The sequence below is a fragment of the Dioscorea cayenensis genome, chromosome 11 (assembly GCF_009730915.1).
Source record: "Dioscorea cayenensis subsp. rotundata cultivar TDr96_F1 chromosome 11, TDr96_F1_v2_PseudoChromosome.rev07_lg8_w22 25.fasta, whole genome shotgun sequence".
Classification (NCBI taxonomy): domain Eukaryota; kingdom Viridiplantae; phylum Streptophyta; class Magnoliopsida; order Dioscoreales; family Dioscoreaceae; genus Dioscorea; species Dioscorea cayenensis.
Window position 1 is genome coordinate 16,653,924 of NC_052481.1, and position 25,198 is coordinate 16,679,121.

The 25,198-nt window shown below is 35.4% G+C and overlaps 3 protein-coding genes and 1 non-coding gene across 4 annotated transcripts; 1 reads left to right on the forward strand and 3 right to left on the reverse strand.

Moving 5' to 3' along the window:
• Window positions 1–5,389: 5,389 nt before the first annotated feature.
• On the reverse strand, window positions 5,390–7,594 carry LOC120271646. Its single transcript, XM_039278320.1, has 2 exons — window positions 6,839–7,594; window positions 5,390–6,640 (listed from the first exon to the last, which is right to left on the reverse strand). Exons 1-2 carry the CDS (start codon window positions 7,592–7,594, stop codon window positions 5,390–5,392), a joined length of 2,007 nt encoding a protein of 668 aa, XP_039134254.1.
• A 6,360-nt stretch (window positions 7,595–13,954) lies between these two features.
• Window positions 13,955–15,100, reverse strand: LOC120271647. Its single transcript, XM_039278321.1, has one exon. The coding sequence runs from the start codon at window positions 15,098–15,100 to the stop codon at window positions 13,955–13,957; it is 1,146 nt and encodes a 381-aa protein (XP_039134255.1).
• A 539-nt stretch (window positions 15,101–15,639) lies between these two features.
• On the forward strand, window positions 15,640–15,745 carry LOC120272742. Its single transcript, XR_005540282.1, has one exon. It is a non-coding gene; the product is annotated as a small nucleolar RNA R71 (small nucleolar RNA).
• A 6,287-nt stretch (window positions 15,746–22,032) lies between these two features.
• LOC120271648 lies at window positions 22,033–22,872 on the reverse strand. The gene has a single exon (XM_039278322.1). It carries the CDS (start codon window positions 22,870–22,872, stop codon window positions 22,033–22,035), a length of 840 nt encoding a protein of 279 aa, XP_039134256.1.
• Between the last annotated feature and the right edge of the window lie 2,326 nt (window positions 22,873–25,198).

Sequence of the window (25,198 nt, forward strand, 5' to 3'; positions counted from 1 at the left end):
GCAAAGTTCGACATATTAATAAGGTTCATAATCAAATAAACAAAGAAAAACTAAAAACTAAAGCCTGGCAATGAATCCACGCTGAATCTTCGCTCCCAGCCTCTTGATCTCCGAAATTCTCCTCCCTTTTCATCTCAACCCTAGCCCCTTTTATAACATAAAAATTGGGGTAGCGCCTAGGCGCCAAAGACTGTAGCGCCTAGGCGCTATACTTTCTGTTTTGCACCTCTCGATGTTGTAGCGCCTAAGCGCTGCATGCTAGCGCCTAGGCGCTAGATTTTCTGTTTTGCTTGTTCCCTCTTTGTTGAAACTTTGCTCTTCTTCCTCCAATTTTGTGCCTTTTACATGTTCTTCCTTCAAATCAACTTCTTTATTTTCTACAATGCAATAACAATAAGATTAGGAGTAAAATTGGTTCAAAATAATTCAAATTTAATTCATTATGAGTTAAAGAAGGCCTATATATTGAGTGCAAATTATACTCATCAAATACCCCCAAACTTAGAGTTTTGTTCACCCTCAAACAAAAGGAAAAAAAAAAAGAAAGAAAGTATCATGAAACAATGCAATATGATTAATGGCAACATTAAGTGAAACTCCGGCTTCAAAGTTAGATTTTCAAACCCATAAAAAGAAATTTTAAGCACAGTCTACAATTTCAACTATAGGGCAAATCTTACTCCATTTAAGTTTCCTTGTGTGTGTGTGTCCAGTCATTGCTACTTCGCTATCCTTGAACTCTTGTTCATTTATGCAAAAATAAGAACCCACCTAACCTCTAATTGAACTCCCAAACTTGTTTACTTATGCATATTTCGTCGTTTTATTTTTTTTCTCTTTTTTTTTCATTTCATCATCAATTTTTTTGTTTATAAAACAGTAGCTTTAACACATCCTTTGAGGTAGCCTTTTCTCCCAATAGGGCATACTTAGTATCCGACTTTTCAGAAGTGGCTTCATACATCAAAGGTGGTAGTTTTTTTTTTTTGAAACAACTAACCTAACTAACTAATTCTAGGGTCTTTCAAGGCTTTAGTAAGCTCCTGATTTGCATAATGATCTCTAAGCATTTGGACAACTTAGTAAGTATAACTGGTTGTGCTAAGAGTGTAAAGGAACAAAAAATAGAGCAACACATGCACTATAGTCAAAAGAGAGACCCATCTATTGTTTTTCATGGATTAGAAAAGTCACTAGAATTTTTATCATAGGCCATCATTGTTCCACAAACCAAAAAAACTTTTTTTTTATCAACATCACCACACCCCCAAACTTAGAAGAAAACATTGTCCTCAATGTGAGCAAAGAGTAATAAGTAAATGAATAGAAAGCATAAAATAAAAGTAAAAAACTCCCCTGAATGTCTCAACTATCATCCTCTTCGCCGTCATTATTTGGTGGTGGGTGTTCTTGGAAGGTTGGGGCTGATGGAAATTGAACAACATTGGGTCCTGTGTTTAAGCCACATTGATCGAACAATTGCACAAGACTAGAGTTAAATGCCACTTGATAAGAAAAAAAAATTGTGTTAACTCTTGCCTTTGGTTTTCTACTTCCCTTTGTAAATTATCAAATTGTTCTTCCATGGAATTACGAGATTTAGAGGAAGAGTGTCTCGATAGGCAAGGTGGCCTAGAAGAGCTAGCACTTGTATTACTTGCAAGTGGTGAATCCCAACTTTTTAATCTTGCTATAAAATTCTTATGGATGAGACTCTTAGGATGTAATAACTCTTCATCTTGTTGCCATGTAACACCAGCTTCTCTACATAAGGCGGCAATCAACAAGCCTCTAAAATATTAAATAGGCAAGTTTATAAAATAATCTATGACCAAGATCAACCCTAAAAATAAAATTAACTAGTTACCAATGATTTAATTACTATTCATAACAGGGATGTACCATGTATTAAATCTTATAATGACAGAAAATTTTATAACAATTAACACTTATACTATATATATGTATATCTGCACACACCTTTACAATTTGGGCGACAGAACTGAAGAATCATTCCAGCCACCAATTTGGTATATATATATACATATATATGCATGTAAACAAAGTACAAGGCTTCAATTAAACATGTGCATTCAATGGATAGCATGGTTACTCTTAACCTAACAATGACCCTATTGACAACCTATACTAGCTTTTGAAAATAACAATGTAATTAATGAAATTACTAGCCACTCACTACAACAGAGATCAAAGTGCATGCTTCTTCTTATATATATATATATATATATATATATATATCTATACACACACTAGCCACTCATCTAAAACAGAGATCAAATAGAGATTAAAGTGGCGGCTTAAAAGAAGAATCCTGAAATTATTCACTAACTACAAAATTTAATGACCCAAGTCATGCTTGTTCTTTCTCTTCTCTATTTTTCCAAAATCCAGAACCCGAACATAATTTAACCCTAAAAATATATGAAAGCATACAGAGTTCTAAGAAAGGGCAAGATACCTGTTAACATTTTCAAGGATAAAACCAGCTACTCATGACCACATTTGAAAACCCTAAAATAGATTAAAACAAAGAGGAGAAACCCTAACCATTAAGGAAAACGAAACAAAAACTAATAAAAGATAAACAATTCGAATAAGGAATAAGGGAATCTACCACAAATACTCCTAGGTAAGCACTCGACACAAATAATTTTCTCGTCCTTGCCACACACCCCCAACGTTGATCAACGAGCAAAAGAGGAAGGCTACGTAGTTCTTTGATTTTAGCAATTTTATTTTTATTCCGTAACCACTAGCGGTTACCAGGAACGTGGAGGCTCACGATTCCTGAAAGATAAGGTTGGTTTGAAAATTTTAAATAATTTTTTTTAAACATGAAAAGAGTTTAAAATACAAGTGGGGTCCACAAACTCCCCCCCTTCAAAAGAGTTTAGTCCTCTAAACTCTCACCTGATCGTCAGAAAAGGTATGAGTATTTCTCTCGCATCTCTGACTCCAATTCCCAAGTAGCCTCACGCTCTGTGTGATTATTCCATTAAACCTTGACATAAGGAATAACCCGTCTTCTCAATATTTGTTCCTTGAAATCCATGATCTTTATGGGTCGCTCCTCATATGTCATATCACTGTTAAGCTCAATGTCGGAGAACTGTATCACATGATCAAGATTCGATATGAACTTCTTCAGCATGGAAACATGGAACACATCATGTACTCGAGAAAGTGATGGCGGTAGAGCAAGCCGATATGCCACATCACCAATGTGCTCCAATATCTAAAATGGACCGATGAAACGAGGGCTAAGCTTCCCTCTAACACCAAAGCGGATAACTTCTTTAGTTGGAGCTACTCTCAAGAACACATGGTCACCCACCTGGAATTCCAAGGTTCTTCTTCTATTATCTACATAACTTTCCTGCCTGCGCTGAGCTGTTCGCAGACGATCTCTGATCAAGAGAACTTTCTCTACTGTCAACTGTACAATCTCTGGACCCAACAATCTGCACTCTCCCACATCATCACAAAATAGGTGACCTGCATCTCCTGCCATATAGTGCCTCATAAAGAGCCATCTGAATACTTGCCTAATAGCTGTTATTATAAGAAAACTCTATCAGAGGCAAGTGTTGATCCCAAGAACCCCCAAAATCAAGCATACATGCCCGAAGCATATCCTCCAGAATCTGAATTGTCCTCTCAAACTGCCCATCAGTTTGCGGGTGAAAAGCCATGCTGAAGGTCAATTTGGTTCACAAGGCTTTATGTAGACTCTTCCAGAAGTGTGCTACAAACCGAGTGTCTCGATCTGACACAATTGTGACAGGAACACCATGAAGCCTCACAACCTGATCAATGTATAGTTTAGCTAGCTTCTCTAAAGTCATGCCAATCCTGATAGCCAAGAAATGAGCAGACTTTGTCAACCTGTCTACTACCACCCACATACTGTCAAAACCTTTACTGGTTTGAGGAAACCCAGACACAAAATCCATAGCAATGTTCTCCCACTTCCACTCAAGAATGGGAAGGGGGTGAAGAAGTCCTGCTGGTCTCTGATGCTCCATCTTAACCTGCTGACAGGTTAAACATTGTGCCATAAACTGAGCAATCTCCTGCTTCATGTTATTCCACCAGAAAGTGCTCTTCAAATCCTTGTACATTTTTGTGCTACCAGGATGAACTGAATAACTGGTGTAGTGGGTTTCTTCCAAGATTTCCTTTTTTAACTCTGAATTATTTGAAACACAAATCAGATCCCCGAACCTTACTGAGCCATCCTCATGAACTTGGAACTGAACTTGAGTGTCGTTTTCCACTTCTTGTTGAATCTTCTGTAAATAGTTGTCTTCCTATTGTGCTGTTTTAATTCTCTCCAAAAGCATAGGCCCCACCACTAAGCTTGCCAAAGACCCGCTTGTACCCTGCAAGATCACTTGTAGCTCCATCCTCCTCATGTCCTCAAGAATTGGCCTCTGGGAAGTAATCAACGAAGCTACACTACCAAAAGACTTCCTGCTAAGTGCATCAGCCACTACATTTGCCTTACCAGGATGATAACTAATAGTCAGATCATAATCCTTCAGTAACTCCAGCCATCTTCGTTATCTCATATTCAGCTCCTTCTGAGTGAAAATGTATTTAAGGCTCTTGTGATCAGTGAATACTTTACAATCCTCTCCATACAAGTAATGCCTCCAAATCTTCAGAGAAAAAATTACTGCAGCTACGTCCAAATCATGGGTGAGATAATTTACCTTAAAAGGTTTTAACTGCTTGAGGCGTACACCACCACGTGCCCATTTTGCATCAGAACACATCCCAGCCCAGTCTTGCAAGCATCACTACATATGATAAACCCTACATCAGGAGACAGAAGTGTGAGAATAGGTGCAGATACCAGCCGATGCTTCAACTCTTGGAAACTCTGCTCGCACTGATCAGACCACTAAAATTTTGTTGCCTTCCTTGTAAGCTTTGTCAATGGTGCGGCTAAGACTGAGAACCCCTCCACAAACCGTCTATAGTAACCAGCTAACCCCAAAAAGCTGCGAACCTTTGTCACACTGGTTGGCCTCTTCCACTCAACAATTGCTTCAACCTTCTTAGGATCAACAGAAAACCATCTTTGGTTATAACATGACCAAGAAAAGCTACCTTGTTCAACCAAAACTCGCACTTCAAAAATTTTGCAAACAATTTAATCTCCCTCAAGATCCCTAACACAATCCTCAAATGCTCTTCAAGCTCTTCTCGGCTTTTTGAATAGACCAGAAATATCATCAATAAAGATAACTACAAACCTATCCAAGAATAGTTTGAAGGTTCTATTCATCAGGTCCATAAAAGCAGCTGGTGCATTCGTCAACCCGAACGGCATTACAAGAAACTCATGGTGCCCATAGCGAGTTCAGAATGCAGATTTTGGCACATCTTCCGGCTTGATCTTCAACTGGTGGTATCCCGATCTAAGGTCAATCTTGGAAAATACCTGGGAACCATGCAACTGATCAAAAAGATCATCGATCCGTGGTAATGGATATTTGTTCTTCACTATCACCTTGTTCAACTCCCGGTAGTCAATGCACAACTGCAACGTACCATCTTTCTTCTTCACAAATAACATGGGAGCACCCCACGGAGAAACACTGGGTCGAATAAAACCTTTCTCCAAAAGTTCCTCAAGTTGCTTCTTCAACTCCTTCAATTCAGCAGATGCCATCCTGTAAGGAGCTTTAGAGATGTGGCTGGTTCCTGGAACTAAATCAATAACAAACTCCACTTCTCTGTCTGGAGGTAGACCAGGAAGATCTTCAGGAAAAACATCATGAAACTCACTAACCAATGGAATATCCTGTAACATTGGCCCTTCTAGTTTTTCATCAACCACTGTGGCAAGAAATCCCGCGAACCCACCTAAGAGTAATTTCTGAGCTTGTAAAGTGGAAATCACACGAGGCGGTGATGCAGACTCACTCCCATGAAAGGTAAACTCTGCTTCTCCAGGGATTTTAAAGACTACCCTTCTTGCATGACAATCAACTACAACATGACAAGCAGATAGAAAATCCATCCCCAAAATAATATCATAATCATTCATGCTCATAACATGCAGGCGAGCTAGCAACTCATGACCAACAATAATAATAGGACAATTCTCACAGGCTCTATCAAGAACAACATCAACTCCCACAGGGGTGGTGACACACAAATCATATTCCACAGTTATAACAGGCAAGGCATGCTTACGAATAAATGTAGATGAGATAAACGAATGTGTAGCTCTAAAATTAAATAATGCGCAGGCATATACAGAATAAACTGATAAGGCAACTGACACTACTGCATTAGAAACATGGGCATCCTCCTTAGTCATCGCATAAACACGTCTTTGTGTCTTCGACCTTCCTGCCTCTTGATTAGTTGAGGAAGATGGCTGCTCACTGACCAACTCCTTCCCAACACGCTGACCTGAGGAAACTTGAGGCTTTGGTGCAGGCACATACCTAGAGTTCTGCCCACTAGATGCCCTCTGTGCTCCAGAATACTGTTGTGGGCACCCTGCAATACGATGCTCCAAACTGCCACACCTAAAGCAAGCTCCCGTAGTACGGCTGTAATCTGCAGTCGCATGAGCACCTTCACAAGTAGCACATCCTTTCTGACCAGAACGTGGGAGAGCAGATGAGAATTTCCCGGATCATGGAGCTGGCGGTCCATTAACAGTCCGGGAAGCATTCTGCCCTGCATCCAACCTAGGTTTTCCTCCACCTCCAGACCGACGGTTTTCCTGATTATCAAAGCTTCTGTCTCTCTTCTTCTGAAATTTCTTCTACTGATCCTTAGTGTCACTCCATACAGTATCTAGGGACTTAGCACACCACACAACCTCTGCATAGCTGGTTAGGTGTAGAGCGGCTAACCCACGATGAATGTGTGCATGCAAGCCTCCCTCGAAGCGTCTGGCATTGCTCTGGTCATTATCAACTAATTTCGGAGCATACCTGGAAAGCCTGTCAAACTCCATCTCATACTCATCAATAGTCATACTTCCCTGAGTCAGATTAATGAACTCCCTCTCAAACAAAAACATCTTGTCCCTGGTGAAGTACTTACAGAAAAGGGCTTTCCTCAGTTGCTCCCAAGATTCAAACTCCTTCCCCTGACAAACGCGAAGTTCTCCTCTGTACCAGTGGTTCACTAGACCCTTGAGCATGTACACCATGAAGCTAAGCTTTTCGTCTTCAGTGCACTTCATTACTGGGAACGCCTTCTCCATTTCCTCTACCCACACTTCCAATTCATCAGGATTGGTAGTGCCCTCAAATGCGGGTGGACCAGACCTCTTGAATTCTATCACTGTTTTCTCTTTTGGTGCTGCAAAAGGAGGAGGAGGAGGTGGTGGGGGTGGTGTTGGCACCTGATGCTGCCTCTGATCACGCACTAACCCTACCACTTCTCTCATTAATTCCAGTATAACTCCTTGGCTGTCACCCGTATTTGTCCCCCCTTCAATAGGAACTTCCATTCCTTCTTCAATGGGGACTTCCCTGGTAGCAGAAGCTTGTCCAAATAATTCGCCAACACTTCTGCTAGCAGCTCTACGGGGCGACATTCTGCGAGGTAAACCCAAATGGAATCAGACAAGCACAAACAAAAAGGTCCTATCAGATTAACTAGCACCTAAGGATGCCAAACTATACATGAGTCAGATCACCCTAGTACACTAAATCAAAAGATTTCTGCTTGGAAACTAAGATCATAGTTACATGAAATTGAGAACTCTTTGATACCACTTAGATTTGTCACGCCTCTAGCCCAAGGCATTGACAAACGACCGTATACCCATAAGGTCGAGACCCAATGGACATGCCAGGCCTCAATATCTGTCTTACAAAAATAAAAGATAACAAGGTACTAACATCACAAGAACATAAGAATTTAAGGGATACAATAACTAGGTTCACAACTATGATCCAAGGAAACTAAAAGTACAAGGTTCAAAGCTTAAACAATTAACATATCCAAGTTCACAACAGAAAGACATTTGACATGATAACCAACTGGTGTTCGCTCAACGGTCTCCGCTAAGCTATCCTCCACACACTTACTCCTGATCTGAAAAGGATAAAACCACTATTTATGAGTTGACAACCCAGTAAGCAACCACTAAAAATATAGGGATCACTAAACTCAATAATTTCACAAAACATGCTTAAGTGTAATATTGTACAATAAGTATTAGAAATAAACTCAGAATTCAGTGTATTTCAACAAGCAAAATTTTTCAAACAAATAAGTATACTTGTCCCCCAATTAACTAATGCCAAAAACAAAACCACATAATTCATATATTTAAACTCGGTGACCCGAGTCAGAGTGTCAGAATTCATCTATTTACATTCGGTGACCCGAGCCAAATTTTCAGAGCCGTTATTCTCCACCGACGGAACAATGCGAAACTAGTTTCTTATCAGAGTCAGAGTACGTGTTGACACGGTCAATGTTTAACCCCCAGTGACAGAGTTATTGCAAAGTTAATTTGGGGACTACAGGTCTCTGTATTAAAATATGTCCGGTCCAAAATCATTGTCAATGCAAAAATAATAAAATTCGCCGATCCCTTTTTTTCTAATGAAAAATAATTTCAATTATTACAAAATGACAATGACTTAACTTAGTTAATAATTAAATCACAATATTCATAATATAATAAAAAACCAAATAATGAACACCATTTAAGTAAACATAGTTGACAGCTTAATGATTAATATGGAAAATGCTTAAGTATACAAAGAACCCCTCACTGACTTTCTAGTTAACAAATTGAATAGTGAATTTCAAACAATTCAGTGATTCCCAAATAACAAAGGTTTATATAGATTTCAGAATAAAAATAATAATAATAAAGTATATCATATAATAATTAACTTAAACTTGCAGAAAGAAGATGTGATATAATTAATCAAATTATTAGAGATTAATCAGTTAAATAAACTAATAAACACATGAAAGATTTGTAAATTCTGACAGTGAAGGTATGCACAATAGTCAAAACAAAAGGTATTAAATTAACCTATCATTCTTTCAACAGTAAACTCAAAGTAATTAAATAATTATGTAGATCGTTATCGGTAATCAAAATTTAATGTATATATATATATATGTTTATATGTGGTTTACTTACCTGGAAAATCCCCAAGTTATAGAATCCACTTAGAACCTATAATCAGAATTTGAACAATGGCCCTAAAACATAAACATTATATCTTGACTTAGAATTCTCAGCTTAAATAATACAATAACCATTTGCTAGCAATCAACAAGCATCTAAAATATTAAATAGGCAACTTTATAATATAATCGATGACCAAGATCAACCCTAAAAACAAAATTAACCAGTTACCAATGATTTAATTACTATTCATAACAGGGATGTACCATGTATTAAATCTTATAATGACAGAAAATTTTATAACAATTAACACTTACAGTATACATATATGTATATCTGCACACACCTTTAAAATTTTGGCTACAGAACTGAAGAATCATTCCAGCCACCAATTTGGTATATATATACATATATATACATGTAAACAAAGTACAAGGCTTCAATTAAACATGTGCATTCAATGGATAGCATGGTTGCTCTTAACCTAACAATGACCCTATTGACAACCTATACTAGCTTTTGAAAATAACAATGTAATTAATGAAATTACTAGCCACTCACTGCAACAGAGATCAAAGTGCATGCTTCTTCTTATATATATATATATATATATATATACAAATCACTTAAAACAAAAACCAACATGGAAATGAAAGTGGCTGGTGGATTCTTCTTATATATATATATATATATATATATATCTGTACACACACTAGCCACTCATCTAAAACAGAGATCAAATAGAGATTAAAGTGGCGTATTAAAAGAAGAATCCTGAAATTATTCACTAACTACAAAATTTAATGACCCAAGTCATGCTCGTTCTTTCTCTTCTCTATTTTTCCAAAATCAAGAACCCGAACATAATTTAACCCTAAAAATATATCAAAGCATACAGAGTTCTAAGAAAGGGTAAGATACCTGTTAACTTTTTCAAGGATAAAACCAGCTACTCTTGACCACATTTGAAAACCCTAAAATAGATTAAAACAAAGAGGAGAAACCCTAACCATTAAGGAAAACGAAACAAAAACTAATAAAAGATAAACAATTCGAAGAAGGAATAAGGGAACCTACTACAAATACTCCTAGGTAAGCACTCGACACAAATAATCTTCTCGTCCTTGCCACACACCCCCAACGTTGATCAACGAGCGAAAGAGGATGGCTACGTAGTTATTTGATTTTAGCGATTTTATTTTTATCCCGTAACCACTAGTGGTTACCAGGAACGTGGAGGCTCACGATTCCTGAAAGATAAGGTTGGTTTGAAAATTTTAAATACTTTTTTTTAAAACATGAAAAGAGTTTAAAATACAAGTAGGGTCCACATGGTGGCTGATTTCTCTGCGTGGAATGTGCAAAGTAATGTAGCGGTAATCAAAGTGGGCCATCACCTCCTGAGCTTGGGCAATGAGGATGCAACGCTGAGGCGCCACAACCTCAGCCCCACATTGCCTTTTATTATTATTATTTTTATATTTTTAAATTTATTTTATTTTAATTAATTGTGTATATAGAAAATGGGTGCTCAGGCGCTGTACATGGGGCGCCTGAGCGACCATATTCTATTTAGAACTTTAAGTAGTGGTTTTTATTTAGTTATTTATTTATTTATTTTAATTAAATAATTAATTAATTAATTTTTTAACACTATTGACACATCTATAAGATAAATAAAACGGAAAAAAACTAGCACAAGGTTATAAATAGAGTAAAATAATAATAAAATAAATAAAATAAAGGATTAGAAATGCCTTGGGTGTCTCCCAAAAAGCGCTTGGTTTATTGTCTTCAGCCCGACGACTTCTCTGTATTTTTTTTTTATGGTGAGTTAAGGATGATGTTCATTTTGTCTTTGTCAAAATTCCCCTCAAAATATAGCTTTAACCTCTGTCCATTAACTTTGAAAGCACCTTTTTTGGGATGATTGATCTTCACTACGCCATAAGGGAACACCTTGGTGACGGTGAATGGTCCAGACCATTTTGACTTCAATTTACCTGGAAATAATCGTAACTTTGAGTTAAATAAAAGTACATGTTGTCCTGGCCGAAATTCTTTACGCAAGATGAATTTGTCATGCCAAGCTTTTGTTCTTTCTTTATAAATTTTTGCATTTTCATGGGCTTCATTTCGAAATTCATCAAGCTCATTTAACTACAAAATACGTTTCTCTCCTGCTGCTTGCATGCTCATATTCAACTGTTTCATAGCCCAATAAGCTTTATGTTCCAACTCAACAGGAAGATGACACTGTTTACCATAGACTAGCCGATATGGGGACATTCCAATTGGTGTTTTAAAAGCAGTGCGATATGCCCATAATGCATCATTTAGTTTCTTAGCCCAATCTTTACGAGAATTGCTTACCATTTTCTCCAAAATCTGTTTTACTTGTCGATTAGATATTTCTGCTTGTCCATTGGTCTATGGGTGATATGCTAATGATGTTTTATGTTTGACTCCATACTTCAATAATAGGGATTCAAATGGTTTGTTGCAAAAGTGTAAACCTCCATCACTTACTATTGCACATGGAACACCAAACCTTGTGAAAATAAACTTTTGAATAAAATTGCATACCACTTTACCATCATTTGTATGAGTTGCTACAGCTTCTACCCACTTGGATACATAGTCGACTGCAAGCAAGATGTACTTGTTATTATATGATGAAGGAAAAGGTCCCATAAAATCTTTGCCCCATACATTAAATAGTTCTACTTCAAGCATATTCTTCAAAGGCATTTCATTCCACTTAGAAATATTTCCCATTCTTTGACAGCGATCATAAGAAGTGACAAAAACATGAGCGTCTTTAAATAAGGTTGGCTAATAAAATCCTGACTGAAGAATTTTTGCAGCTGTTCTGTTACCCCCAAAGTGCCTCCACACTCAAGTGTATGACAATGATGCAACAAATCTTCCATCTCTTCTTCAGGAACACAACGCCTTATGATTTGATAAGCACAATGCTTGTACAATACTGGTTCCTCCCAATAATAATGCTTTACATCAGAGTGAAACTTTTTTCTTTGTTGGTATGACAATTCGGGTGGAAGAATATTAGCTGCAAGGTAATTTACATAGTCAGCATACCATAGAGGGCGATTATGAGATACTGCAAGTATTTGTTCATTAGGGAAGTTATCACCAATAAGCACTTCTGATGGCAACATGTCATTAGCTAACTCTAGTCTAGAAAGATGATCCGCAACTAGATTCTTTGAACCCTTCTTATCTCTGATCTCCAAATCAAATTCTTGTAATAATAGCACCCACCGAATAAGTCTTGGCTTTGCATCCTTATTAGCTAAGAGATATTTAATTGCTGAATGATCAGTAAAGACAATAACTCTGTTCCCAATTAAGTATGGCCGGAATTTGTCAAAGGCAAAAACGATAGCCAATAATTCTTTTTCTGTTGTTACATAATTAAGTTGTGCCTAATTGAGAGTCCGACTTGCATAGTAGATGACGCGGAACACCCGATCACTATGTTGGCCAAAAATAGCTCCAACTGCATAATCACTTGCATTACACATCAGTTCAAATGGCAATTCCCAGTTTGGAGTCACAATTATGGGTGTTGACACGAGTTTGTCCTTCAAAATAAAGAAGGCCCATTTACATTCTTCATCAAACACAAAAGAGACTCCCTTCTCAAGAAGATGAGACAATGGCTTGGCGATCTTGGAGAAATCTTTGATAAACCTTCTATAAAATCCGGCATGACCAAGAAAACTCCGAACTCCTTTAACTGATGTTAGGGGTGGTAACTTTTCAATTGTTTCAATCTTTGCTTGATCAACTTCAATGCCTTTGGATGAAATTTTGTGACCCAATACTATACCCTCACTAACCATGAAGTGACACTTTTCCCAATTCAGCACTAAGTTGGTTTCTTCACATCGTTTCAACACTAATTGTAGATTATCCAAGCAGTTGTCAAATGAGCTTCCAACAACAGAGAAATCATCCATAAAAACTTTAATTATATGTTCCACTATGCCAGAGAAAATTGCCATCATACATCTTTGAAAAGTGCCAGGCGCATTACATAGTCCAAATGGCATCCTTCTGAAGGCAAATATGCCATATGAACATGTAAAGGTGGTCTTCTCTTGGTCTTCTAGGGCAATGGCAATTTGATTATAGCCTGAGTAACCATCTAAGAAGCAGTAATATTCATGTCCTGCCAATCGATCTAACATTTGATCAATAAAAGGAAAAGGGAAGTGATCTTTTCATGTGTCTTTATTTAACTTCCTGTAATCGATACAAACCCTCCAGCCAGTTACTGTTCTTGTAGGGATCAACTCATTGTTTTGATTCTTGACCACTGTCATACCTCCTTTTTTAGGAACTACTTGCACTGGACTTACCCATGAACTGTCTGAAATTGGGTAAATTACCCCGGCATCCAACCACTTTAATATTTCTTTTCTTACCACTTTCATGGTTCAGTTTAACCTTCTTTGTGCTTCTACGGATGGCTTGCTATTATCTTGCAAATAAATTCGATGCATACATATAGATGGTTGTATTCCTCTAATATCAGCTAATAACCATCCAATTGCTGATTTGTGCTCCCTCAAAACTCTCAATAGCTTGTCTTCTTCTTTAAGAGAAAGTGATGACGAAATAATCACTAGTAGGGTAGTGGATTCTCCCAAATATGCATAATGGAGATGTGTTGGTAAAGGTTTTAATTCAAGAATTGGTGGTTCGTTAATTGATGGACTGAGACATATAGAATTTTGTCCCAATGGTTCAAAGTACTTCCTCCTATTTGGCTCAAAACAATCCATAATCTAGATATTCTTTCACCTCCATCTCTTCTAAATCATCAATATACTCTTGAGTCAAGCTGGCCTCCAAGGAATCTTGTAACTTCACTGAGTTAGGCAGTATTACCTGCATATCATTTATACGAAAGCAACAATCACTTGCTTGAGGATATTTAATAACATCAAAAACATTGAAAGTCACTTCTTCTTCTTGGACCCGAAGACATAATTCCCCCCTTTTCACATCAATAAGCGCTTTCCCAGGAGCTAGAAATGGTCTGCCTAGCAGAATTGGTATATCTTTGTCTTCTTCCATGTCAAGTACAATGAAATCAGCTGGAAATATGAACTTATCTATCTTGACAAGAATATCTTCAATTACTTCCCTGGGATGCTTTAATGAACGATCTGCTAGTTGCAATGTGACTGTAGTAGGCCGCGCTTCTCCCAAGTTAAGCTTCTTGAAGATTGATAAGGGCATTAAATTGATACTTGCTCCCAAATCACATAATGCCCTCTCAAACACCACATTCCCAATCGAGCATGGGATGGTAAAACTGCTTGGATCCTTGAGTTTGGGTGGCAACTTCTTTTGCAAGATTGCACTGCATTCTTCAGTAAGTGTGTCTGTCTCATAATCCTTAAGCTTCCTTTTGTTTGATAGAATTTTTTTCATAAACTTCATATAGCTTGGCATTTGTTCAAGAGCTTCAGCAAATGGGATATTAATGTGAAGTTTCTTGAATACATCTAAGAATTTAGCAAACTGCTGGTCAAGCTTATTCTTCTTCAGGCACTGAGGAAAAGGGATTCTGCTAAATCTATCTTGTGGTAATGATGCTTCAATCTGAGATTCAGATTTATTGTGCTCAAGGTTATTTTGATCATGCTTCTGATCTACAGACTCAGACATTTTCTCTGGCATCTTCAATTCCTTTCCACTTCTCAAAGTAATTGCACTACATTGTTCATTGCCACTCTTTCTTGGATTTACCTCGGATGTGCTAGGCAAGTTTCCTTGTTGTCTCTCTGTTAACATACCTGCCATTTGACTTAGCTGAACCTCTAAATTCCTGATTTGTGCAGACTGATTTTGTAGGCTAGTGTGAGTTTCATTCATGAACTGCGTTTGAGTTGTAGCTAACTGAGCCATTGCTTCCTCCAGATTTAGTTTCTTCTTGTGGTAAATTGATTTGTTCTTGCATGGTTGAGTTATTTTTCCAAGACAGGTTAGGATGATTTCGCCATCCTGGATTATACCTATTGGAGTCGGGGTTATCTTGTTACCTGTTGAAATTCCCCACATATTGAGCTTGCTCTACTGTCATTTGTAACAAAGAAATACTAATTGGACATTCAAAGCTTTGATGAGGCCCACTCCACATTTCACAAGCCAGAGTGGTAGTCTTTACTACATTTACTGCCAAATTATTGTTTTGTAACTGCTTTGAGAGAGCTGCTATTTGGGCTGAAAGGTTGGTAATGGCATCTATCTCATGTACTCCAGCCACCTTCCTTGGCATGTTTCGCTCATTAGGCCATTGATAGTTGTTAGCAGCCATATCTTCTAGCAATTCATATGCCTCATTAATAGTTTTTTTCATTAAGGCTCCACCTGCAGATGCATCCACTAATGTTCTGGTAGTGTTGTTCAGACCTTGGTAAAAGTTTTGGATCTGCATCCACTTATGCAACCCATGACAAGGACATTTCCTTAATAATTCCTTGTATCTTTCCCATGCCTTATATAAAGTTTCACCTTCATATTGAGCGAAATTATTGATTTCAATCTGCATCTTTGCTGTTTTGGCTGGTGGAAAGAATTTGGCAAGGAATTTCTGAACAAGATCATCCCATGTAACAATGGAATCCGGTGACAATGAATTCAACCAATTTCTTGCTTTGTCTCTTAGAGAGAAAGGAAATAGACGTAGGCAAACTGCTTCATCGTCCACTCCATTATACTTAAATGTATCACAAGCTTCAAGAAAGTTCGCGATATGAAGATTGGGGTCTTCATTAGGTAGCCCATTGAACTGAATTGCTTGAATCATTTGAAGAGTCACCGGCTTCAGCTCAAAGTTGTTTTCTTGAATGACTGGCCGCCTAATCGCAGGTTGAATGCCAGTTGATGGCATTTCATAATCACGCAAAACCATTGGTTGATTGACCACCATTGGATTATTAAATACTTGCTCATTCGCTGATGCATTGAACCTAGCTCTTGTTTCCTCAGGATTATCCATGGCTTCTAGCGATTGATTATTTGTAAGGCTTATCTTCTTCCTGTTCGTGCGACACGTACGTTCTATTACAGAGTCAAAAGGTATGAGACTTTCAGTACCAAATTTTCGCATTCAATTTTAACAATTTTGATTAAAAGAAGAAAAAAATCAAGAATAATGAATTATGAAGTAAAACCAGAGTTTTTTTTTTTTATATTAATAAAGTACACAATCCCCGGCAACGGCGCCAAAAACTTGTTGGTGTGATTTATATAACACAAGTATACGCTAACGCAAACAAGTAATATAGTGATAAGAGAGTATCGTTCCCACGAGGATTGAGCTTATTAATTACCAAAATTACTAACCCTAATTCTACTTGATTAATGATATTGAAGAGGTTTAATTTAGAAAATCTAATTCAAAGGGCTAGAGAGAGAGAGAGAGAGAGAGAGAGAGAGAGAGAGAGAGATAAGGAGAAATCAATGTCAAGAGATTCTAGGGTTTCCGAGTTCACCTAGACTAATTCCACCTAGATCATCTAATTCAATCAATCAATGTTTGTTTCTTATGTTGTCATCAAATTTCCCTAAATTACATTTTGATCTTTCTCAAGCATCAATAGCATATTCCACTAGATAAGTTAACATCATCTTTGAGATAACTGTGAACCTATGGAACTCATTAAGCTCTAAAAATTTATAATGATGCATACAACCTCATAAATATCTCTATTTTATGATGATTGTACGATATTTCAACGAAGACCTAATTCAATTATCACCTCTCGGTCTCAAATCAAATTAATAATCATGCAATTGGTGATCAAGCAATCACAAGCATTAAGCATAGATTAAAATATCCAACATAGTCTTGAAACAAGCATCAATTAAATTAAACAAAGATGAATCTAGAGTTTCATAGTTTGGCTACATCGTAGCCCTAGAAAAAGTATTTAGAACATAATAATTGCAAAGTTTGACATATTAATAAGGTTCATAATCAAATAAACAATTCAAAACTAAAAACTAAAGCCTGGCAATGAATCCATACTGAATCTTCACTCCCAGCCTCTTGATCTCTGAAATTCTCCTCCCTTTTCATCTCAACCCTAGCCCCTTTTATAACATAAAAATCGGGGTAGCACCTAAGTGCCAAAGACTGTAGTGCCTAGGCGCCAAACTTTCTGTTTGCACCTCTTGATGTTGTAGCACCTAGGCGCTACATTTTCTGTTTTGCTTGTTCCCTCTTTGTTGAAACTTTACTCTTCTTCCTCCAATTTTTTGCCTTTTACATGTTCTTCCTTCAAATCAATCTCTTTATTTCCTACAATGCAATAACAATAAGATTAGGAGTAAAATTGGTTCAAAATAATTCAAATTTAATTCATTATGAGTTAAAGAAGGTCTATATATTGAGTGCAAATTATACTCATCAGATGTGAGACATGGAACAATTGGCAAGGATAGATGATTAGTGCTTGCCTAGATTGGGCATGTCTTTTGGCCTTAAGATTGATGTTGTGCATTATGATTATGTTAGCATCCGTCCATATAGGTAATGATAGAGTGTTGGCACTTGTCCATATAGTTAATGATAAAATGCCAAGATATTGTGTTCATATAAGTGACGATAGAATGCATGTCCATATAAACAACGATAGCACCCGGGGTGAGATATGGTCATTAGACCATTGGACATGCTTAGCTATGTTAAGTAGGGCTCAAATAAATAAAACATAATAATTAATGGTGGTAAAGGAAAGGATAAATAACTTGATAATAAAATTGGCATGATTGATTCGTGATACTAATTGTTTTATTATTATTATTTTATATATGAGTCAAATTGACATAATTAATTTTTTAATATTAATTGCTTGATTATTGTGCATTATATGACTACATACAAATCTGTATAAGTATAATATTTATGAGCTGGCAACACACTCTTTGCCACCCATTTTTAAGAGATAGACTATTGAGGTTCTTTTTGTTCGTACTAACATTTTTAGGTAAGTCAGCACATAGAGGCTCATTCCACTTTACATTATGTTAGCTTGGATTGCATTGAGTTAGATTCATTGCATTGTGTTACAAGTTACATGTTAAAAGAGGAAACTAGCGTGCTAGTGTGGAGGTGTATTCACCAATTCAGCAGAGTTAATTAGTTTATCCCGTTGAGTGATTGTTTCTCTTTTCAATATATTAATAAAATTATTTGTTACTTTCTTACTTTCGTTCAAATGTATACTCAACAATTACAAAATTTGATATGTTTATATAAAAAAAAAAAATGCTGATCATAATTATGATTTATATCTCATTTTTTAATTAGAAAATGGGTAAGTGAAATTGCAGTCAAGTTGATTAATTTAGGTAATAATCTTGAAAGGATACTAAACTATGATCATATTTCAGAATGATTATCGAACTTCAATTTGTTTATTTTTAGATACCACACTTTAATTCAATTTCAATGTAAGGGTACCTGTTATGTCATAAAGACGACGTAGCGAGGCTTTGACAGGTCAGATGCTCATGTGGAGTTACCGGTTGTTATTTTTTATTCCACCTCACAACATTTAGTCCATATCACCAGCCACATATCATCATTCTTCTCTTTTCCTTCTTCTTTGCTTTCTCTTCTCTTGGTGCTTCTTCTTCTTCTTAATACTAATATATTTGTACAAAGCTTTAATAAAATTACTATGGAATCTTTCTCCCATTTCTAGAAGCTATGCAATAGTCATTCTTCACCAAAAATTACAATGATGGACTCGTTAGCTGAAGGAATACAAAATACAAACCAATTCAATTAAGATAGAAACATTATAATTTTCATATAATAAACTATAATCATAATCATTTATGTTTGAAAAGACGCACAAACATATACCCATTAGTCAAAAACCGTTTGATTAAATATGTGAATTATAGAAACTCTTGTCCGTAATTCAAAAAATTCTTCCAATCATACAATTAAAGCAAGTTGTCTTCAATTGGATTTGATTTCTCTTTCCACTTGATTGGAATCTAATAAATCTAAGAAAGTATTAAAAAAAAATTAACCTATAACATTTAAATACATAAACAACAATTTCGCTCTCATTCTATGGAACGTGTACTACTGAGTTGATTATGGTCCGTTGAATTTTAAAATCAATAAAAATGTTTTTAAAATATAATATATCAATTAGTCCATTTATTTATATGTTTGATTATTATGTAATATATATTTTTTTTACAAAAGCAACATGCGCAGTTAAAGAGACAATAAGTATGGAAGTGCACTAGTTACAGTGGCTTAACGACTCTCTAAAAATTTATCATGTGGGGCAGAATAATACCCAGGGCAATGATAATTTGCCACATGCGCCCAAAATTATCACAGACCATAAACTCACGATGGTAAATTTCTTTTACCACTCAACCATGGAGGGACTCCAATAGAGGACTCAATAAATAGTGAATAAATAGTACTACAAAGTATTTCTATAGTTTTATAGTGTTTGCACGCTACTGCACAATACTGGGGCCAAGGGTTTTCTATTCCTGAGCTGCTCATTCAGCATTATAATAAGATACCATTAGGCTATCAGTGGTTCTCTAAAATATTTTAAATTTAAATAAATATAGACACAAAAATAAGATATAGAAAATTTACTTTTTATTATTTGTTTAATACTTTATTTATTAATATAATTTTTTTATAAATAAGCAACAAAAGACCCATTTAAAAGAAGTAAGGAACATATATACGTAGGCTTAGAGTTAATATTGCAATACACATGTACCCTCATATTATATCAATTTTGGGGTTCAATCTCAGATTTATTTTTTCTTGAAATGAACACTCTATGTAAAGAACCTGGTATCATTAAGAGGTCATTAATTGGCTTTTATATATATATATATATATATATATATATATAATTTTGTCTTTTGTTATTGATTTCGTGGATATGTAAAAAATATGATATTTTTATAAATATATTCTATATTGAAAAGACTCCTTTAACCTATGTGTCTGTGATCATTCTATTTTGAAGAACCTCAAAGTTGTCGCATTCTTATAAAATATGATCGCCGGTCCTAAGAAATAAAAACTCCATTACCTTTAACTTTATCTTGTATTTGAAAAGAAAAATATGGACAAAAATTGTCAGTGGGGTTAGTACAATAATGAATCTAGACGCTTAGTTTTGTTGTACATGCTTAATTAGGTACTTTGTAACAAAAATATTAGATGTTTTGTTTAATCATTGAGGTGATTAATATCATTCACTGCTTGCACAGATTGTTCCACTTGCTTGGAGTGTAGTTGTGGCCACTAAAAATCCATCATCACCATCACGTGCAGCTTATTACAAGACAGATCTACAATAACAACACAATTAGTTTTGAATGATGGAAATCAATGTGAAGTTATATGCACAGCCAAAGCAGCAATCTAACGAACAACCGAGGAAGAATAAAAGTGCCAACTCAATCATGGAGTTGAGCAAAAAGAGCAATAATGTAAAAAAAAATAAAAATAAAAATAAAATTAAAAATTAAAATTTTTTAAAAAAAATTAAAATCAAATAAGCAAAGAATTAACTCAAGGCACTCGCAAAGCAATTTTATATGTAGAATCCTCAAATTAGTTAGGAAAACCTGGGAAGTTATATAGCATGAGCCTTATTTATTTATTTATTTTTATTTTTTTTTTACAAATAGATGTCAAGTGCTCCCCATTTAAAACAAGACAAATATGTGCACAGGCGTGGCCTAATAACTCAATACGTACACTTATGCCTTCACATTGTGCGAGTTTCATGGTTTGTGATGGAACTTTATAGTTATATCCCTATGAGAAATCCAAGATCTATTTGTTTTAAAATTATTTGGAAACAAAGAAAAATAGCGAAAATGTACTTGGACTTGAATCCATTGATGTAGATGAGCGGTCCTGCGGATCTTCAAAATGATCGCATGTAGGAAGGAAGATGGAAACCCTAATTTAGAGAAAATCACTAATTCTGAAATTAGATTGCTAGCATGCATTAGTCAAGGACCACACCTTATTTACAACAAAATTAATGGGGCTAATCACAAGTTTGCCCATCATAGACTTGATGATTTTGCCCCCAAGAATCTACACATTAGTATGTAAATCCACACATCTAATTTTAGATAATTCAAACCCTATCTAAACTTTATTTAGATCAATATAATTACTTCCTCTAAATTAAATATGATAATATACACAATTATTAATACTATTTGTGTACATCTACATGGCTTAATGCATATATATGTTTAGATCTCTATAGGGGCGGAGCCAGAAAATTGTTTTAGGGGGAGCCAAATAAAAAAAAAGTAGTATTCAATTTTCACACAAACTAATTTAATTCATTGAAGTTGAGCTCTACACTCTTTTATACTATTGAAATCATATAAAATCAAATCAGGACTAAATTTGGTAGCAATTTATTTTTTAATGTAAACAATCAAGCAATCATTAAAAAATTGGTCTTCCATTTAGTTCCTAAGTCTAGTCTTGATAATCTTCATGGCTGAGAATGCTCTCTCTGTAGTTGCTGTAGAAACATGCAGGGTAAGAACAAGTCTAATTAATCTATCAGTCAAAGGATAAATGCTTGATTTTCTGGTTCTTATTGACCCTTGACATACTTCAGAAATAATAGATAAATCTTTTAATTCTGCATTTTTCAATCTTCAACTTCAAAATGTTGCAACTCCAGATTTAATAGAATCAACTCTTGCTCACTAAAATCTTGAGAATAGAACTTCTTTGCATGCTTACAAATATTGCCAATATTAAATGACTTATAGCTATCTCTTGGGTCAAGAGCTTAACTAAGAGAAAGCAACTCTAGAGTATGTTCATTAAACCTGCTATTCAGCTCTTGTAATTGATGATCAATTGTAGCATAAAATAACTCAACTCGGTAATACTGTCCTATTGAAAAATCACATGGTTGATTTCGTGCTTGACCTTCCCGTGCAACAAAAGTAGCATCCATATCAGGAATTTCAATATCATGCTTAACACAAAAAGATTTTACATCTAATAGAAAAGCTTCCCATCCAGTTTCTCTTAGGTTTTGAATTTGCTCTTTTGCAGTTGAGACAAGGTGTAAGGTGTTCAAGATATCTTTAGATTCATGTTGCAAAGCTTGACAGAGAGTTTCTGTGATTTCCATTAGTTTCTTCATAAGATGCAACACAAAAACAAAATCAAAAGACTTCATTAATGTATATGCATAATTAGCATCACCATGTTGAGAAGAAGTTCTGTCTTCAGTAGAAATATTATCAAGTACATGGAAAGTTGCATTAAATATTTTAATCAAATTGGAGATGGATTTAAGGTGTGAACTCCAATGAGTATCTCCAGCTCGTTGCAATGTGCAAGTTTGGTTAAGGCCTCTTCCCGACTCTAACTCATTCATAGCAAGCAGTTTTACAATTTCAGCAGCTTGAGCATCCCTTAGTTCATCATTACATTTACTAGAAGAAGTGACAACATTAATAATGAACCCCAACTTCTCAAAAAATTGATGAACAAGCTTTACTTCATGAGATGATGCAACAAGAGCAAGTTGGAGACAATGTGCAAAGCAGTGGACATAATAAGCATATGGGCATTCATTACAAATCAAAGCTTGCAAACCGTTCCATTCACCCCTCATGTTACTAACTCCATCATATCCTTGTCCTCGAATATTTTGAATATTTAAGTCATGATGAGAAAGCACACTAAATATTGCATCTTTTAAAGTCTGAATAGTAGTATCTTGTACATGAACAACACCAAAAAAATGTTTACATATGAAACCATTTTTATCTAAAAATCTAAAAACAATAGCCATTTGTTCCTTTCTTGATTCATCACATGCTTCATCTATAATGAGACAAAATTTTGAATCCCCAATTTCTTCACTTATTGCATGTTTTACTTTTATAGAAGAACATGAAGAATTTCTTTCTGAATTTGTGGTGAGGTATATGAGGCATTTAGAAGATAAAATTTTACTTTCATCATGACCTCTAGAAGCACATCCCTGAAATGTAAGCCATCGGATAACATCAATTGAGACTTTTAATCTCAACTGATAGCTATAATCTGTTCAACAATATGTTTTCAATAAGCTTTTCAATACGATAAAATTGATTCATCAAACCATCACACGATCGAACTGCAACTTTATGTGATGAATTAGGATCTTTCCCCATATGACGTAAGAAAGCACAATTCTCTCCACAATTAACCTTTTTCCAATTTCGAAAACCTCCCATGACAAACTTGTTCGGATGATCACCTTTTTGCTAAAAAGATAACAATGCAAGCAAAAAGCAACATCTTTGGTTGGAGAATATTCTAACCATGGTCCAAACTTATCAAACCAAGAAGAACAAAAATGTTGAGCATGCTTCTCCGAACCAGAGAGTGGGTAATTTTCAAGGGGATATTGAAAAGCTCCAAGGTTAAATTAAGAGTGACGAATCTCTCATCTTGTTGATGAACAGGATATTCCCAAATAGGAGAATGTAATCCTGGATCTCTGTCTAGAAAAGTATTAACACTAACTCTAGAGTTAGTTTTTTGAATCTTTCTAGGATGAACTTCTGAACTTGGAGTTTTAAAGTTAGGAATAGATGATGATGTTTCAAGATTAGGGAAATAAGGAGTTTCAAGTTTAGGGATGGCTGATGATTGGCTTTCAATAGTTCTTTTTTGTGAAATATGCATCAATGGTCGATCTCTTAGACCTATTATAATTTGTGAATAAAAAATAAAAAAATTAATAATACATATAATCAAAATCACAAGCTTTCAATTATCAATATAAATTAAAGAATAAGAAACTTACATGATAAATAATTTCTTGTATTTGAACAAATAAAAAAAATTATCTGCAAGCAAAAGGTTTGGGATGCCCGAATGATTCAATGACCAGTAGGTTTTGGGTAAATTTTATGCCTAGCTAGGCACATCCCAAGTCGTGTTGGGTAGTGCTAGGCCCCGGCTAGCATGGCCCAATTTGCACCTCTAGGAGACATGAATAATATAAGTACGAAAAGAATCTCCCCTTATATTCTTAGTGCTTTTCATATTAATCTTCTCCTATTGTCTTTCAATGCTAGTTTTTTTTTATTATTATGTTAATCTATCGTACATTCCCTATTCATGTAGCATCTTTAACACAAATAGCATTTTAGATTTATGATTCCCATATTTTGGCTATATAAGGTCTTGGATTTTTGTGTTTTTAAAAACAAATAAATATAATATAATAATTGGGTTTAATAATGATTAGGTTTTTTTTTTCAATATAACCCTCCTTTTTTTTAATCACCAAAATGACCTTAAAACTACTTTATTCACCCAAATGATCTTCAAAGTGTCAAATAAAAGTCATCTTACCACCTTGGTATTATGCAAACTAAAGGGGGCACGGGCCAATTAACCGAGCCCACTAGGCCCGACCTGACAGGTCCGGTCAACCAAAGGCCGACCCAGAATTGGCCCCGGCCGACAATACCGAACCAACATAACCCAAACCCTGCCCGGATAACTCCCCTGAACCGGTGAGGTGAGCCAGAACGTGTCAGTTCACAGGTCGACCCGTCAGGTTTTATATTTATTTTTTATTTTTTAAAAAATAAAATTTTGAAATATAATTCAAAAATGATTTAAAACAAGTAAAAACTCAAATAGAACGGTTGGGATGACTATCACTACTTTTATAACTAGTTATTATATTGTCTTTCATAAAATAGTCAATGTGGGACTAAATGTCAATAACATAAGATTTATGCATTAATTATATCTTTTGTAAAGAAGCAATCTTAAGTGGTGTTAAAATTCATAACAATGCTTTTGTCTCAAGTTCAATCCGTGCCAACAAAGGTTTTGTTTTGTTTTGTTTTTTAATTACAAAAATCATATATTCTTAAAAAAATATTCAAGATAATTTCATAAAAATTTCATTATTAAAAAAATTTAAGATAATT